Consider the following 13,361-nt stretch of genomic DNA (forward strand, 5'->3'; position numbering starts at 1 on the left):
CTGTGGGCAGTGCCAGGGTGTTTTTGCAAACATTCAGCTGTGGCACAGCAGCAGCAGGAGCCAAGAGCAGCACCTGAAGGGTGCTCAGCCAGCCCAGCACTGCCCCAGAGCCCACCATGGGGACACCTGGGGGTTAAACCCTGACCTCATCTCCTCCTCTTCACTCACAGCAGAGCAAAACCCCGTGTAGGCTGAGCCTCCCCAGTCCATGTTTTGCATTGAAGCTCGTGCAGGAGGGAGGCTGCACAAACCCAGCGCTGGGACTTTTGGCTTCAAGACAAGCTGCTTCCTCACAAGGCCTTGAGGATGGTGAGTGACAACGCCTCTGTTGTGGGATGGAGCTTGTGCAGAGAGAGACTTACCCTGAAGGCTGGAGGCATATCTGCAGAGGGTTCCTCGTGCACGCTCAGATCTGACAGCCCTGGCTTCTTCTCCAGCTGCTGGAGCAGAGCGAGAAGCGGAGCCTCACCGGGGAAGCAGCGGCCATGAGGGCGGTTTGCTCACGGGGACCGCTGGCTCAACCCTCTCACCGCTTCCCCTTTCTGACGGCACAAACAAACCCACCTCTCCCATGCTGCACTTCCCACCACAGCAGCCCCAGTGCTGCTCACTCCCACCCTTGCAGGGGTCTGGGCTCTGGGAGGGTCCAGCAGGGTCACCAGAGGGGTCGTGGACCCTGAAGCAGGCGGTGCAGGAGCCCTGGGAGCCCTGAAGTCATGATGGCTGCGAGGAGCAGCTATTGCCGCAACTGCTTCCTGTTCCCTTCAGAGAAAAACCACCGTGTGGGCCCTGAACCCCGCACGCCTGGCCCAGCCCGTGGGCTCCTTGCACCATGGCTCGTTAGCCTCCTACATACACAGGGCTCCTCTTAACGAGTCCCTGGTCTTTGCTGTCATGGTTTGACCTTGTGGAGCAACAGACACCCCAAAGCCCAGCAGGTCTGTCTTACGCAGGGTGAACAAGGCACAGAAATGCCTGTACTGACCTTATTCACCTGTACAGGAGAGAGACAGACTTCAGCTCCAAGGCAGTGCCCCTGCCCTGCCCTTGGTACAGCAGACAGAGACCCTCAGGTCCAGCCTCGAGTATGCTGGCCCAGGCATTCCCTCCTTCCCAACAAGCCCCGTGGGCTGATGCACACATGCTCCTCATCCCAGAGCCCCGAGCACTCACCAGCCCCAGCCAAACCCTAATCAGAACAAGAACCACTCACACGCCAATTACTCAGAGACCGCAGCTTTGGCAGCACTTAGAATGGCAATTACCCTGTGCTCCAGGAAACCACAAGAGCAAAGAGGAATTATGGTTTAATTTCTCTGAAGTCCACAAGAGCTTGATTAGCATCAGAGATCAGGGAAGCTCCTAAACACCAGGCAGCTGCTCTGGCTGATGGGATGGTGAGTTGTCCTTGGCTCAAACAAGATGAGCTGTTTTCCTCCTGCCACGTGTCTGACACGGCTTGGGGGGTGCCAAAGCAGCCTGGAAGTGATGAGGGATAATGGCACAAGGGCTGTCCAAGTCTCAGCAGCCTCCCCACAGCATCCCAGAGAGCCCAGTGGGAAGCAAACCTCCTGGGACAGCAAGTTCATTTTGTGGCTTTGCTTATTTTTGCATTTTAGCATCCCCAGAGAACAGGCCTGTGCCAGAAGAAGCAACTCCGAAACATCTTAAAATACCAGTTTGTTTATGATCATTCTCACAGTGAGAGCATTCTGGACAGGCTTAGAAAAAACATGGCACTGGGGAGGCCTTGAGTGCTGTATCCGGTTCTGGGCCTCTCACTGCAAGAAAGACATTGAGGGGCAGGAGGGTGTCCAGAGAAGGGAACAGAGCTGGGGGAGGGCCTGAAGAATCAGTCCTGTGAGGGAGCTGGGAAAGGGGCTCAGCCTGGAGCAAAGGAGGCTCAGGGGGGAGCTTGTGGCTCTGCACAAGTCCCTGACAGGAGGGGGCAGCCCTCACCTCACCGGTGCAGCCGATCAGGAGGGAAATCTTGGCTCTGGTGAAACAAAACCAGGTTTGAGTTAGAAACCCAATCCAGAAGGGCCTGGACAGGACAGGAGGAGGGACAGGAGGTTCCTGGTGCACACCCGGTTACAGCAGCTCCACCACAGGACAGGGCTGATCCTCTGCCTTTGATACTTTAAAACCACCAGTGAGGAGTTTGTCCCTTCCAAGGAGAGAACACCTGGGCCATGCCCGGGAAATAACAGAATTACATCACAGAGCTCTCGATGCTCCAGAAGGAATCCTGGTACCCAAGTTCACCTGACGGCATCAGAGGCATCACCCAAGACCCCGAGGTGAGGACAGGCCCACCAGAGCCATCAGGCAGAGGAGTTCCACTGGCTTCACACCACAAGCCTTGAGTTGGTTGAGCTGTGGGTTTTGGTTTTTTCCTTAACACCATTTATTTTGCAACTTATTCCAAAGTACGAATTTAGTACTTTCTCCATGGCAAAGCAGCCTTCAGTGCTGCACAGACAGCAGACACAAAATGAACAGTTATTCTTGGATAATTTATTCAGAATTTTAATATAAACAGTTAATTGTTCAATATTCTGACACACAGCAAGGTTTTTTTTTACTATTCAAAGATTTTCTGTACATGTCACTGCTTGGCTCGTAGATAGGAAAACACTGAAAAAATAAATCAAGGGGGAAGGTTCTTTTCTTTCTTCCTTTTTTTAAAAAAATCATGGCACATTTGATCCTTTATTTCAAACAAGAGGTATCTGCAGTACTACTTGTATTCTGGAGCCTTAGATATGCAGAGGGAAAGGTGGGAGCAGCAAGAATGAACTGGGGAAAAAAAAAAAACAGGACTTCACAGAACATCACCTAACATGTAACTGAAACTGTCTGTGGTTTATTTAAGTGAAGCAGAGGGTTTGTTTTGGGCTGTGTTGGATGAAGCTGATGTCCAGTTCCCCCATCCATGAGGGTCCTCAAATACAAACCAGTTTTGATACTCCCAAGAATAAAATCCTTCCCCAAACTAAAGCAAAAGGTGACACTTTTCCTACGTAAATAACACTCTACTTTTGCAGATTTAGAAGTGGCCTTTCTAAAATTCTCCATCAGTTTTCATGGGACTCAGTTATGGGAAAAGACCTGGAAGCGGGGATGGTGGAAGCGTTGGAATGCTGCTGGGAGAGTCGGGATTTACAAAGCTTTGGTGTCGAGTCCAGCTCGGAGCTCTCAGGTAAAGAGTCCTCAGCTCAAGATTTACTGGTGCTGCTGGGACTGACCAGGGGCTGGGGCTCAGCTAAGCAAGAGCCCACATTTAACCTCTACTGATGGCTCCTCTTTAGCTGCCAGGACTATTCCAGGTCCTCCCAGCCACCGGACCCTGTTCCCAAGGAACCCTTCTGGGCTGAGAAAGGGAATTATTTAACTCCACCAGTTGGAACACTCGAGTGGGAACAAAACCACTACCAGGAACAGAATTTCTGTCTGATTGCAAATCTGTTGGCAAAAAAATAACAACACCATAGGAGTTAATACTAACTTTATTATACAATATTTAAAAAGTCATTTCTCTACCTGTCCCCTTACAGCTTGCATTGTGCTGCAGTGAATTTGCCCAAACTGCAAGAATAAGTGCTTCCTTCTGAGAAGGACAAGCAAATTCATTTTAAAAAGAAATACACATTTAATGACAGCAGATTTGCTAAAAATGGTAATTTTAGAGTTGCTTTTCAACAGTCAGGTTCCTCCAAAAGTCAGCTGGATGATTGGCTTCACTCTTGTGATGCTCCTAACAAGGCTGAACACGTCAAGGCTTTACACTGACACTCATGGACAGAATCCAAGCAGAGGGAACACAGAGCCAAGCAGAAGGTAATAAAAAGGCCAAATTCCATTAAGTTCATACAAATACCAAACTAAATCTTATGTTGAATTTCACGAAGTAACTATTTCTTGATTCCAACCCATTTAGCAGTTCCTTTCCCTGGACCACAGGACACTCCGAGGGGCGGCGGCTCTTTGGGCAGGGCCGGGGTTCCTGCGAGTCCCCGGCTCCGAGAGGATCACAGGGTTCATCTGCAGTTCCGTGCTCCCTCCAGGCTCTGAGCCGACCCCACACGGATCACGGGAGCACCTGGCACAGCCTTGACAGTAAGGTTTTATGGCACAAAGACATTTTACGTTCTGGCTTGTAAAACAAGGTTCCAGTCTCGGTAGCAGGAAGGGCCCAGGACACCTCAGGGTCCGTTTTCGTGTCACAGTGGCATTGAGAGGGAACTCGACTGCCTCCCTCCCTCCTCTAAAGCAGAGGCTCAGCACCCTTCTTGCTCCTGTCATTTCCTATTTGCCTTCAGCACAGTCAGCTCAGTAACACAAGAAGCAACTTCGAGATTTTTTTTTCCAAAGAGATACCAACACTATAGGCAACAGACTAAAATTAAGCAAAGTGTCCCATCGCTATAATACAAATTTAGGAGGAAAGAGATAAACTACCCATAAATTAAGAGTACCCTTTAGCAACCTAAAAGCAGCTTCTTCATACCCACACAGCTGCTTTACCATCATCGCTGCAGCGTGGTCTAGTTCCCATCACCTTTCCCAACCCAGTGCTGGCACAGAGTTTATGTCTGAGCTCTTCTATTTTACAACACAATAGAGTATTTACAAGCAGCCAAGACAGACACGTTCCTAACCCAGCAGCCAAGCTCTGCAGCGCTGCGCTGGCCCACGAGAGAAGTTCCAGATTGGCAAGAGCCGTTCGGGAAGTGGCAACTGAGTTTAATGTGGAAACCTTTCTGAGAAACCTCTCCAGCCTCCACCTCAGACATTTTCTCAGTGAAAGCTCAGCAGAGCTCAGCTTCTTGCTCCTCCTGATTCACCAGAGTGAATTTCAGGCTATCTGGTGGTGCCCGACTGCGCCCAGGAGGCTCCAGCTGCTGTTGGACAGGCTGAGGGGTCTGTCCTGCTGCCCTGTGCTGCAAGCAGGGCGTTCTCTGCCCACAAAGGGCAGGAGCCAACCCTCCAACAAATACTAATGCAAGGAAAGAGCTTCCCACTGCTGGGTGTCCTCCTCCAGCCATCCCACCCGCTCTCCTGCACCAGCATTTGGTTCCTCCTAAAGCAGCAGCAGCAGCACCAGCGAGTGTTGTGCTTCCACTGCAGCTGGGGAATTCTGCCCCATAAGGATCAAGCTGGGGCAAAGAGCAGCAGCTCCCCCGAGGAAGGCTCAGCACAGCACCCCTGCCCGGGCTGGGGCCCCTGGCAGCAGAGGTTTCAATAGCACGTGAGTCTCCACTTGCAGGAATTCTCTGAGCAGGAATCAGCAAGATCTGAGTGAGGCATTCGGGCATCCCTGGGGCGAGGATCTTCCAGCAGCAGAGACTGAAGTGTCGGCTGTGAGCCAAGGAAGGATTTTCCAGCAGTGAGAGCTGGGCTTTGCGGGTGATGTTCATTTATTCTCCCTAATTCTACAGCTGAGTGTGATCTGTAACAGCCACGAGCAGCAACCACTAGTGTTATTTGTTTTACAGAGGAGAAATCCGATACCCTCACCACTGGTACCACACGCCTTCCCTCCCCCTGGGCACAAGGTAGGAAGGATGAGTAACCTTACACACAGTGCTGGGTACAAACAACTGCTCCGTTCGGTGCAGAGTGAAGGTGACACGATGAGCCACGGGAAGGGACTGCCTGTCCACGGAGCAGCACGCACTCCCTGGCTCGGCCATCCAAGTGTTGCAAACCATGTGTACTCACAGGGCCAACCAGTATCAACTGCATGGAAAAGCCAGACCCAATACAAGGTTCCAATGTTCTTTCAGCTAAAAGATCTTCTATTCCCACAGTTATGATCGCTGCCGTTGGAAATGTTAGCCAAGCAAGGGCATGCTGGGAAAGGTTTGTTTCAGGAGGTCACTGGCAGGATCTGGGGTCACTTCTGCACAGTGAGAAGAGCAGTGACCAAGCCACCCCAATGCAACCCCAACAGCAAGGGCTGGTCCCAGTCCCTGCTCCATGCTGGCACATGCTGCTCCAGGAGGAAGCAGCCTGCTCCTTTTAGGTTGTGAGTTCACTGAAGTCCAAACATTTAAATGGCTCTTTTGTTCTCTTTTTTTTTTTTTTTTTAATCACAACAGAACTAAGGGATGAGATTAGATTCAAATTTGTAAATGGGTTCATTGGCCACTACTGTTCAGATTAGGGATCAACAGTGACGAGCCATTCTCCTTCCCATTCCCTTCATGAATGGTCCCTGGTATTGGAATCAGCTGATACTGATTTTCCCTGATCCACAATAGGTCCAGACCAGAATATTTCAACAGGTTTAGAGGTGCGTAGTATTAAAAAATATCCTTAAGAAACACTGAGGTAGACTGCACCAGAACAGGGCAAAAATAATCCCACCACATCCACCTGCCAAGATTTTGCAGATACAAATTTACATGTTCTGTGTGTTTAAGAAAACAAATTGTTTGTTGCTTTTTTTTTACAGTGTTTTATATATTAAAATAAATAAAAAAATTCTAATAAGAAAAACTTCTCTTCCTTAGAAAAGTGTGAGAATATGTCTTCTTTCCTGCAGTGTAGTATAGAGCTGCTAAACAGTTACGACTTTGTAAAGCAGAAGAAATGTAAACGAGGCCTTTTGAAATCCAAAGGGTCTTACCCACGTCTGGACTGTGTTTTCCACCCAAATTTGTGGAGCGACCTGTACCCTCCACCTGGGCCGAACCGAGCAGCCTCCATTAGCAAAGGGCCCGACAGCTCCCGGCGCTGCCCAGAGTCCGTCGTCCCCCTTTTTATGACTCTGGCAGGGCTGTTTTGGCCAGAAGCAGCTGGGGGCAGAGGTTACCAGAACCAGCTGCACCCCTGGGTGTGGGCTCGGAGAGCTCTTCCCTACAGACTCCAGCCCCTCTGCTTCGCTCACAGCAGCACTGCCCGGGCTGGAGTCACAGACCAGCTCAGCATTCCCCCGAGCCAGGGCACCTCGCTTTCTCCTGGCAGAGAGCACCAAACACATCTTGGACTTCTCCAGGAGGAGAAGCGAAGGACTGAGCATCTCTCCCTGCTGTTCAAGCACCTCCTGCATGACACGGGCCTGCGACATCCATCATCTTCCTTCCCTGCTCCCGCGCTGCTCCCGCCAGCTCGCTCCCTCCGCACCACCAGCCCCAGCTGAGTTTCACCATTATTCTCCAACATCAGGTGCCCATCAGCTCTGTCTTTGCAAACAGCAGCACAACAAAGCACAGTCCTGACAGCGAGCTCTGACATCCCGACGAGCCGCGTCCCGGAAGTTCTGCAGCAGGAATCTCAGGGAACACAAGGCTGGATGCCTGGGAGCAGCAGACAGGCAGCGAGCCACAGTCACCTCTGGCGTGCAGAGCCCAGAGCTTTGTGCTCCCCCCTCCAGTGTCCCTTTCTCAGCTCCAGTTTGTGCTCATCCTCTCCCGCTGGCTGCGTCTGCGGCGCGGAAGGCAAAGCGAGGGACACGGGGGCAGAGAAGGAGCAGGACTCGAGGCCAGGATGTTCTGTGTCCTTCAGCTCCCAACACCCAAGACAGGGCTTCAACTGGAGCCAGCTGACTGTGTTGTATAAATCATGAAACTATTACAGAGCCTTGTCAAGTATGAACTGAACATGTGCTTCATCACTCCTGCAAGGCTAAAATTAGTTCATTCTGAAATCTTTGGACCACTTTAAGACCAAACAATCCCCCAAAACTCTCCCCACCCCAAAAGGATCATAAACAGTCAATAATTTATATGAAGTTAAAATTGAAACTAAAGACATCTTTAAATATGTTACAACAAACAATATATATACTCAATGCTGTAAGGACAGAAAACTCCGTGTCTCACGTCAGGGGACTCCTATTTCGTTTGGTCTTAAAAGTACCCACAAATCTCAGAGTTCTGCTCATTTAGCTCCCAGCACGTTCTCCTCATTTGTTAATGAGAGAAAACCTGCTCCCAAGAGTCCTCAGTATAAAAATAATCCGTTTAGGATTCAGTCTCTCCAGGGAAACAGGGAAAAAAGAGAAGTACACACTTCCAAGAAGAAGAAGAAAGCTCCTGTGAGAACAGAGAACCATAGAATATGCTGAGTTGGAAGGGACCCACCAGGATCATCGAGTCTAACTCCTGGCCCTGTGCAGGACACCCCGAGAATCCCACCATGTGCCTGAAAGCGCTGTAAGTTGTGTACAAAACCAGAAGTGTCTCTTTAGCTGTAGGTTACACCCCACACGTTGATACTGCACACACGCACACACACACACCCACGCACGCACCCGGGGGTTTCACCCCTTGAAAACAAAGTATGAAAGCAGCAGCTATTGGTCAATCTGAGGATCTGGCGCGTCCGACTGATGTGGTGAATCCTTCAGCTGTAGTGGAGAGCCTGCCTGAAAGCCTGGAATTCTACTGGAAATGCTCTTGTTCCACACTGCTGGGCTGTAGCTCAGGCACCAGAGAACTTCACGTCTTCTGTTGGCAAACGTGAATGCTTCTCCTTCAGTTGAACTCACACGGTCGCTTCCTGTTGTGAAACCATGGTTACAGAAGGGACAGCAGCCATGGAAACCTCTTCCATTTATGTTCACAGATAAGTCCACTGACAACCAGTCAACTTGGCAAAAAAAAAAATTAATCGTAAGATGATTAAAAATCTGAAGAGTTTGTAGATGTGTGTCATACACTGTGGCAGCAATAACAAGAGTCCTGAGATTTGTGGAGGGGGGAAAAAAGCAGACACAACCCTTGGGCCAAACAGGAAGTGTTAGGAAGGACTTGACCTGGGCATGGAGAGAATCCGCCCGTTTTTCTTGCCACCGTTCATGTGAGTGTAAGGGATGTGCTCCTCATAGTTCCCCTTGAGGGCCATGGAGGGTCCATTGTCCCTCCCCAGCGCTTTGTCCCTCTGGGAGTACGAGGAGGGGTCGAGGGGAATGCTCTCCATGTTCTCGAAGTCCATCTCGTACTCCTCCGTCTCCAGAGGTTTGTTCTCCTCGCTGTAGAAGAAGGAGACCTCTTGGAAGCTGGGGTGCAAGTCCTCCTTCAGCATCTCGATGATCTCGATGAAGGTGGGGCGCATCTTCGGGTTGTACTGCCAGCACATCTGCATCAGGCTGTGCCTGCAGCAGGACAGAGCGGAGTCAGGGGCAGGAGGAACAATTCCACATGCAGACCAAGGCTGGTACCCATGGCAGAGCCCCCCCACCCACACTATGCCTCTGACACCCCAGGTTGGTTGTTCTCTTTCCAGCCCCCACATTTGCCTGTAGATCCTGACACTCCTTTTTCTCTATTTCTGTCTAGATGAAAAATTCCTTCCAATTCCTTCAATTGTTCTTAACTTGGCTCCCGAAAGAAACAGGGCTGTGGTTCACAGACCCTTTGTGTGTGTGTGTGCACATGCACTTACAGCCAGGTCATCATGTTTTAATTAATTCCCTTTTAATTTTAACTCAGCCTGAAAGATAACAAAGCTCCCAAAACTTCAAGGAAAATTGGAGGCTGGGCAGAGGACAGAGGTCCTGTAAACATCCCACCCAAAAGGAAGGCTGCAGCAAGAGGTCACATGTTATCAGACACCATGGAGAAAGAACTTACAAATACAAATAGAGTTTCAAACTGGAGTTTGTAACTGGCCATCAGACAAATGTCCAGCACAGCAGGCTTTTTTCATAGGGATACTCACAAAACATGTTTCTTTTATGACTCTGGAAGTGCTGTTTTGGCCAGAAGCAGCTGGGGGAAGAGGCTACCAGAACCAGAGAGTTACCATCTGTGCTCCCTTTTGCAGCCAGAGCTGCTTTCCCTCACAGCTCCTCCAGGGTGACTCCTCACACAGAATCCCAGGATCACTGAGGTTGTAAAAGACCTCCCAATATCATTGAGTCCAACCTTTGACCAATCCCCACCTTGTCACCCAGCCCAGAGCACTGAGTGCATGTCCAGTCATTCCTTGGACACCTCCAGGGATGGGAACTCCAAACCTCCCTGGGCAGCCCCTTCCCTGTATCACTAAGGATGCTTTGGTGGAATTTCTATGGAAGGTGCCTCACTAAAGTCTGTTTTGCTCCTCCCCAGCCGAGGAGGGGTTAAGAGGTGCCACAGGCCAGGCCATCTTTGTTGGCCACACTTCAGGCAAAGAGTGCAGCTCGGCTGATTGTCCCTGCTTCCCCACTTACAGCCTCTCCGGGCAGTTGTCCGGCTGATCCAGGTATCCTCCATCCATGACAAACTTTAGCACCTGTTCGTTGGAGAGTCCCTGGTACGGCTGCTCTGCCAAGCTGCTTATTTCCCAAAGGACAACACCAAATGACCTAAGGGAGAGAGAAGACTCCTGGTGAGAACAAAACATCCTGGGCCCTCCCAGTGACAGAGTTATTTTGGAAAACACACACTTCAAAAGAACACCACTATATTTTTATGGAAGTGTTTCAAAACAACGGCTTTGTTTTGTCTGTGCTCTGAACAAGTCAGTTTAAACTGTGTGTGCTAAAACAAGGAGCTCCTGAGCTGGGATCCATCTGGGATTGCAGAGAACAACTTACCACACGTCAGAGTATGTGGTGAACACCCCATCCTTCAGTGACTCCGGGGCCATCCAGCGCACGGGCAGCAGCCCTTTGCCTCCCTTGCGGTAATAATCCGTCTCGTAGATGTCCCTGGTCATCCCAAAGTCTGCAAGAAGCAATTGGGATGTGTTAAATGCCTCTCCCTCCACCCTGCTTTTCCTGTGCAACATCTCCAGATGGATGTTGCCTTTCCCTCACTGCCAAAGCCCAGCCTGCACTCATCTGTCACCTCGTGATTAACGTTCAAAACATTTCCCTTTTCCTGCATTTTTTCTACAGAGCCACAACAGAGATTCCAAAGTTAAATCTTTTGGTGGCAGCTTCTATTCTAAACATTATTTTATTCATCCTCTGTAAATAAAACAGAGCTCCCTTTGCCTGAAATCCCACTACCCTGGCTTTAACTCCAGAGAGCTCTAAAAAATCACCATACTGTGGGGTTTCAGGTTATTTTTAAATGTTGTATTTACTTATTTCTAAAAGAGTTTGGGTTAAAAACTGGATTAAATTACTTTTAAAAGCCACCTGACCCAATGACAGGATTATCAGCACTGGGTTTTTTGTACCCAACACCTTCTTTGTCGTTAATTCTCATGGAAGCAAAGACCAGTGAGACAAACCCAGGTAGCTTAGGCTGGAAGAGCAACAAAGTTTTAGGACAGAGGTTTGGAAGTAGAGAAGGTGAGAAAAGCTGCTCTGGGGTTCTACAGGAGATGTTGCTCATACTGACATCCCCACAATTCTGTCACAGGGAAGAAACAGAGGGAAGTGCTGTAATTTCCCCAAGGCAGACAGTGAGAATCACCTGTGTTTGACACGTTGGCTTCATCAGTTTGCCTTTACAACGAACACGATGCACAGAACCATCTCTGCTCACAGAATGGCCTGGGTTGGAAGGGCCCTTAGGGATCATTTTCTGATCCAGCAGTACCTACCCCCGATTTTCACAGTGAAGTCCTCTGCCACCATGCAGTTCCGAGCCGCCAGGTCCCTGTGCACGAACTTCTTGGCGTTCAGGTAGGCCATGCCATCGGCGATCTCCGCGGCCATCTGGATCATCTCCCTCAGCGTCGGGGGCGGCCGGCCGGGGTTATTCTGCAATGAAAAACCACAGGGTCACTGAATGGTTTGGGTTAGAAGTGACCTTAAAGATCATCCACTTCTAACCCCCTGCCATGGGCAGGGACACCTTCCAACTTGGACACTTCCAGCTTCTCTGGGAAACCTGTGCCAGGCCCTCCTCACACTCATAGCCAAGAATTTCTTTCCAATAGCAAATCAAATTTACCCTCTTTCATCTTAAAGCCATTAAATAAAGAAGTATTAAACCCCAAATCAAGTCACTCTGTTCCACAACAGACTCCCTCTCTCCTGTCTTTACCTCAGCCTCAGGTCTCAAAGAGCGGAGGTAACTTTTCAGATCCCCATGTGCCATCAGCTCCATGACCACCAGAGTAGGTTGTCCCTTGGAGACCACTCCGAGGAGGCGAACCTGGAAAATGAGTGAGAAATTCCCTCCAGGCTGTGTCCAAACAGACTGGGCAAAGCCAACACCCCCTGAAACAGCTGAGAACAGCCCCACAGGGCCTTGTCAGGCTGAGAGGTTTAGAAACAGCAGGAGTGAAACGACTTGGGCAGAACGGGTTCTGTGGAATCCAGCAGGGAAAGATCCCAGCTCTGATGGATCCCAGCCTCTGCTGCTTTGGCGAGCTGAGGGTCGGGCTCTGAAGGCACTGAAGAGCTGAGCTGTGTGCTGAGGCACCCAGCACTTACCACATGATGGCAGCTGAAGCCTTTCATCACAGAGGCCTCGTTGAGGAACTCGATGCGCTCGCGCAGGCTGGCGGACTCGTTCACCGTCTTCACGGCCACGCGCGTCTCGGGCTCTCCCTTCACGATGTCCTTGGCAATGCCCTCGTACACCATCCCAAAGGAGCCCTGGCCCAGCTCTCTCAGGAGGGTGATCTTGTCCCGTGGCACCTCCCATTCGTCAGGGACATAAACTGTTGGGCAGAGGGGAACAGCTCTGAGCTGAGCAAGCGTCTTTTGAAAGATGCTCCTGCAGCAGCCTCGGTCAGTGCTGCCGCAGGGCACCCTGGGGATAGATTCTACAAAAAAACTCCACAAAGACAATTCCAACCCCATCCAGCTGCACTGACTGAGTGATTACACAAGAAATAAGCCCTGGTTGCTCTCACCATCACTGGCACTGATGTACTCAGGGTTGGAGGATGCATACAGGGGTCCTGTTGGTCCTTCGGTTTGTCTGGAAGAGACACGAATTCCTCAGCACTTTGCAGCTTTTGACACCGATGAGGGTTTGATTAATCCCCGAAGCATGCAGCAAATAAACTGTCCCCATAAGGCACAAACTGTTTCCACAAACTTAATGCTGCAATCACTATGGAAATCAGAAACTAAACAAAAACTGACTCCCAACAAAGCAACAAAACTTTTGTATGGATGTAAGTTTTGGTGTTTCTGGTGAAAACAAGATAAAATTGCACTCACCTCTTTTTCACAAGCACATAAGCAGCTCCAATAATTCCAGCAATTATTATGGCAAAAATAATTGGAACAATGATAACAGCAATATTTGGCTGAGCATTCACTAGGAGAGAAAGAGAGAGTTGGAGGTATTATACAGGAACAAAATACAATTTTTTTCTCTCAATAAATTGGAACAAATACAAAACTAGAGGCTATTTCAGATACAAAATGTGGGGCTGGTCAGAATGAGGACTAATAAAGAAAAGCCGTGTGTTTCCAAGTAATTTCAGGTTCTTGACAACAGATGTATTTGGTAAAT

General features: G+C 49.7%; 1 protein-coding gene across 1 annotated transcript in view; it reads right to left on the minus strand.

Annotated features, from left to right (window-relative positions):
* Positions 1-2,497: 2,497 nt before the first annotated feature.
* The window catches only part of INSR (insulin receptor), a 55,840-nt gene continuing 44,976 nt past the window's right edge, over positions 2,498-13,361 (minus strand). The window contains exons 14-21 of the mRNA XM_082297889.1: positions 13,064-13,163; positions 12,751-12,818; positions 12,326-12,555; positions 11,934-12,044; positions 11,488-11,647; positions 10,529-10,658; positions 10,163-10,297; positions 2,498-9,103 (exon numbers count right to left, since the gene is read on the minus strand). Of these exons, the coding sequence (XP_082154015.1) occupies positions 8,749-9,103; positions 10,163-10,297; positions 10,529-10,658; positions 11,488-11,647; positions 11,934-12,044; positions 12,326-12,555; positions 12,751-12,818; positions 13,064-13,163 (1,289 nt within the window). The 3' untranslated portion in view covers positions 2,498-8,748. The remainder of the gene's footprint in view (positions 9,104-10,162; positions 10,298-10,528; positions 10,659-11,487; positions 11,648-11,933; positions 12,045-12,325; positions 12,556-12,750; positions 12,819-13,063; positions 13,164-13,361) is intronic.

Source organism: Coloeus monedula, assembly GCF_965178545.1.
Source record: "Coloeus monedula genome assembly, chromosome: 27".
NCBI classification, from domain to species: domain Eukaryota; kingdom Metazoa; phylum Chordata; class Aves; order Passeriformes; family Corvidae; genus Coloeus; species Coloeus monedula.